The sequence below is a fragment of the Sinocyclocheilus grahami genome, unplaced genomic scaffold (genome assembly GCF_001515645.1).
Source record: "Sinocyclocheilus grahami isolate Dianchi unplaced genomic scaffold, SAMN03320097.WGS_v1.1 scaffold149.1, whole genome shotgun sequence".
NCBI classification, from domain to species: domain Eukaryota; kingdom Metazoa; phylum Chordata; class Actinopteri; order Cypriniformes; family Cyprinidae; genus Sinocyclocheilus; species Sinocyclocheilus grahami.
This window is the reverse complement of record NW_015505328.1, coordinates 1,198,393-1,201,747: the sequence shown is the minus strand read 5'-3', so window position 1 is coordinate 1,201,747 and position 3,355 is coordinate 1,198,393. Positions and strand designations below refer to the sequence as shown.

Here is a 3,355-nt window from a genome sequence, read left to right as displayed (position 1 = left end):
ATTTGGAATCCGCTCTTGCAAGTCTTAGGGTTTCAACAACTGAGAGCAAGGCAGTCTCGGTTGAATGTCCACTTCTGAAACCAGACTGGTTGCTGTCCAGGAGTTTGTTCTGTGTGAGAAAGCCAGAGACTTGGTTGAACACAGCTCATTCAAGTATTTTTGCAATGAAAGGAAGAAGGGAAACCAGTTTGTAGTTCTCTAAAAGAGGTGGGTTAAGGGTGGGTTTCTTAAGTAGTGGGATTATACTAGCCTGTCTAAATGCTGAGGGGAAAACACCGGAAACTTAAATGTAAAGTGTTACCGTATATGAATTTTCAGTCTTTGCTTGAGGAGTGAAAAACATAACATAGGAAATGGGACAAAATACTTTATCAGTCCTGTAGTGATCAAAGAAATGAAAAGTTCTCTCAGCGTTACAGAAATAAGAACGAAAGTAAGCAAACAAACTTGTCTACTTGCCCTATGTCTCGCTAGAGGCGAAGAGGACTAACTAAGCAAACAAAGCCTAAAATCAACAATAATATCAACATTCTGTTGATTAGTGGTAATAATCCCTTTAAATAAGGGATGTTCAAAAAGTACAGTATATTACACCATCACAGTAGTCTTGTTTGCTGATGACAAAAAATAAACATGAACAAGAACAAATGTAAAATGACAGAACAAATACTGTTATTATATGCCTATTCAAAATGATTTTCATTGCTAAAGTACATTCTTACCTGGCTCAGTGAATTAGATTTGGCACATATCAACAAGTCATTTTCCTGGCAGATTTATCTCAACAAATTTTTCTTAAAGGGTTAGTCCAGCAAAAAAAAAATCATCTATTTAAACTCACCTTCACACCATTCCAAATCTATATGACTTACTTTCTTTTACAGAACACAACAGAAGAACAATGGGGTCCAAACAACTTTCATGAGCAGACAAAAAACACAGAAGAAAAAGCAGTACTGGTTTGGAAGGACATACAGGTGAGTAAATGGCAGAATTTTCATTTTTTGGGTGACTGTCCCTTTAAATCAAATTAGTGACAAAACAGAAACAGAGGTGTCCAAAGTCCAAAAAACTAAAACTTGTGAAATGATGTCAGCTATAAAATATGGACACCACAATAATCCTCAATGATCTCTTTCATTGATCTTTTGTCCCTTTGGACCAGGGCCGTTCTTTAATGTAAAGTCTCTGAATGTTTCACTTTGTGGGGTCTTGACAGAGGCTGCAATCAGCCCTCTGGTCCGCCTGATGCTCCAGCTGAATGGTTACTGAATGGAAACTGTATGTTGTGAAACAGGCCTGGGTCATTTCTCTCAACACCGCCTGTGGGTCTACGGTATCATCTGAGGAATTAAAAATGAACAGATGGTTATAAACTCATGTCTGGGGTTAATATTTCAGAAATATGTTTTTGCTATAGGCTATATGCTAATAAATGCCACACAGATTCTATATGGAGTTAAAAGTGTTACCTATAGCCACATGAGCGGAGAGCACAGCCTGGTTCATTGTCAGGGCCCAGATGTGAAGGTTGTGCACAGCTTTGACACCTTTGACTCTGAGCAGTCGTTCTCTCACCTCATTATAGTTCACACCAGCCGGCGTACCTGTGGAGGAGAAATTAAAATCCTCATGTTCCAAGAAATGTTTTAATGAGAATAAGAAATTCAAAGGACATGAAAATTGAAACCGTCCATAGAATGCCTATAGAGGCCAATAAAAAAGCTAAAATTTATGTATAGATACTTATATTTAAGATTTTCCTTCAATTAATTTACCAGTTGAAAGTCAAAGACAGACTTACATATTCATTATTATTCTATATTTAAGACTAATAGGTAACTCATGAAAACTATGAAATAGCACATTGGAGGTATGACAAATTTGTGGTGAACAGAAATGTGGAAATTAAACTAATCAGAATTATATGACGGTCATTATAAGTGAGTCACTGAATTCACTCAACCATTTTGTTCAAATACACTGATTCACTCAGGAACAAAAACAATGATGTCATTATGAGTGAGTCAGTCAGTCACTTAACCGATTCGCTCAAAAACACAGGAACAAAACACCATTATTGTAGATGCACAGAAATAACAGATTCTCTTTCAGCTTCGTTTAGGACTATTTTCATTGGCAGAACTAAACTAGGCAAAGTACTGTAACTTCGGGTGTTTTCACACTTGAGTACTCTTTAAAAGAACCGAACCCAAACCACTTTAAGTAGACCAAGAGGTGGACCAAGAGAAAAAGTACCCAGTTTTCTTTACGTTCACACTGTCCCTGTTCCTGAAAGAGGACTCAGATCCTTTTTTGGTCCACTTAAGCAGTAATGGTGTCTCAGACTTTGTGTTCAGACAAAATGGATCTAGTCCAGTTCGGTGTATGATGGCTGACCCTATATGGATTCCAAAATTTGTTTCTATTTTACTTACAATGTGCCTCACTAACCAAGAGATTTATTTGATTTACAAGATTATTGTTGTTGTTAGTATTATCATTTTGTAAAAAAACTTTGAAACTTTGCTACAAATACTGTTGAATAAGCTTATCTTTGAACATGGAATATTCCTCTAAAAATATACAAAATATACAGAAATATAAGTTTTGTACACCTTTGTAAATAATATTTATTTTGAATTGTTTTCCTTGTTTATGTGATCATGTTTATTTTATAGCACAAGGCATTGATGACATTGAGATAAAGTAAATAAAAGAAAATATAATAAACTGCTCTAAATTTTCAGGTACAGTAGATAGACACCCTTAAAAGCAGCATTCAAGTAAGACATGGAATAATTAAATGTGTAGGATATCAGACCGAATCAGACAATGTAAGATTTGATAAAGAACAGTTGAATTCCACAGAGGCCCAAGACACCGGATGTCGTAAATCAGATCCTGGCGCCACAAACCTGAACCAACCAGCAGCTTTGAGTAGCTCACAGCATTTAAACAAAAGAACACTTATTGACAATTCCAAGGAGATTGTCAATGTTGGGGCAAGTAATTAAGATTAATGGTCAAAAGAGATGCACGGCGTGACCATCACATGGTAACCAGTGATAGCAATCACAAGCTCTTTGGATTGACTCCCCCACTTAGGAGACAAAGAACAAACAGATTCCTTACCGACCTTTTAACCTCTGGTCTTCACAGAATATGTCCTCATCCACAGAATGCTACAGAAACTACCTTTCCATGTAAATATGCATCTAAATGACACTAAAAGGACTTGTTGTGAGCAACTAATCATTTCTATGCATAACTCCATATCATGTATGTAACCCACATGTGACTTATCAGGTCTTGATCATTTATTGTGTATGTATTTTGAATAACTATTGAATAG

At 36.2% G+C, this 3,355-nt stretch overlaps 1 protein-coding gene across 1 annotated transcript in view; it reads right to left on the bottom strand.

Moving 5' to 3' along the window:
* Positions 1 to 378: 378 nt before the first annotated feature.
* The window catches only part of slc30a8 (solute carrier family 30 member 8), a 36,456-nt gene continuing 33,479 nt past the window's right edge, over positions 379 to 3,355 (bottom strand). Inside the window, 2 exon segments of the mRNA XM_016281404.1 lie at positions 379 to 1,343; positions 1,473 to 1,607. Of these exon segments, the coding sequence (XP_016136890.1) occupies positions 1,198 to 1,343; positions 1,473 to 1,607 (281 nt within the window). The 3' untranslated portion in view covers positions 379 to 1,197.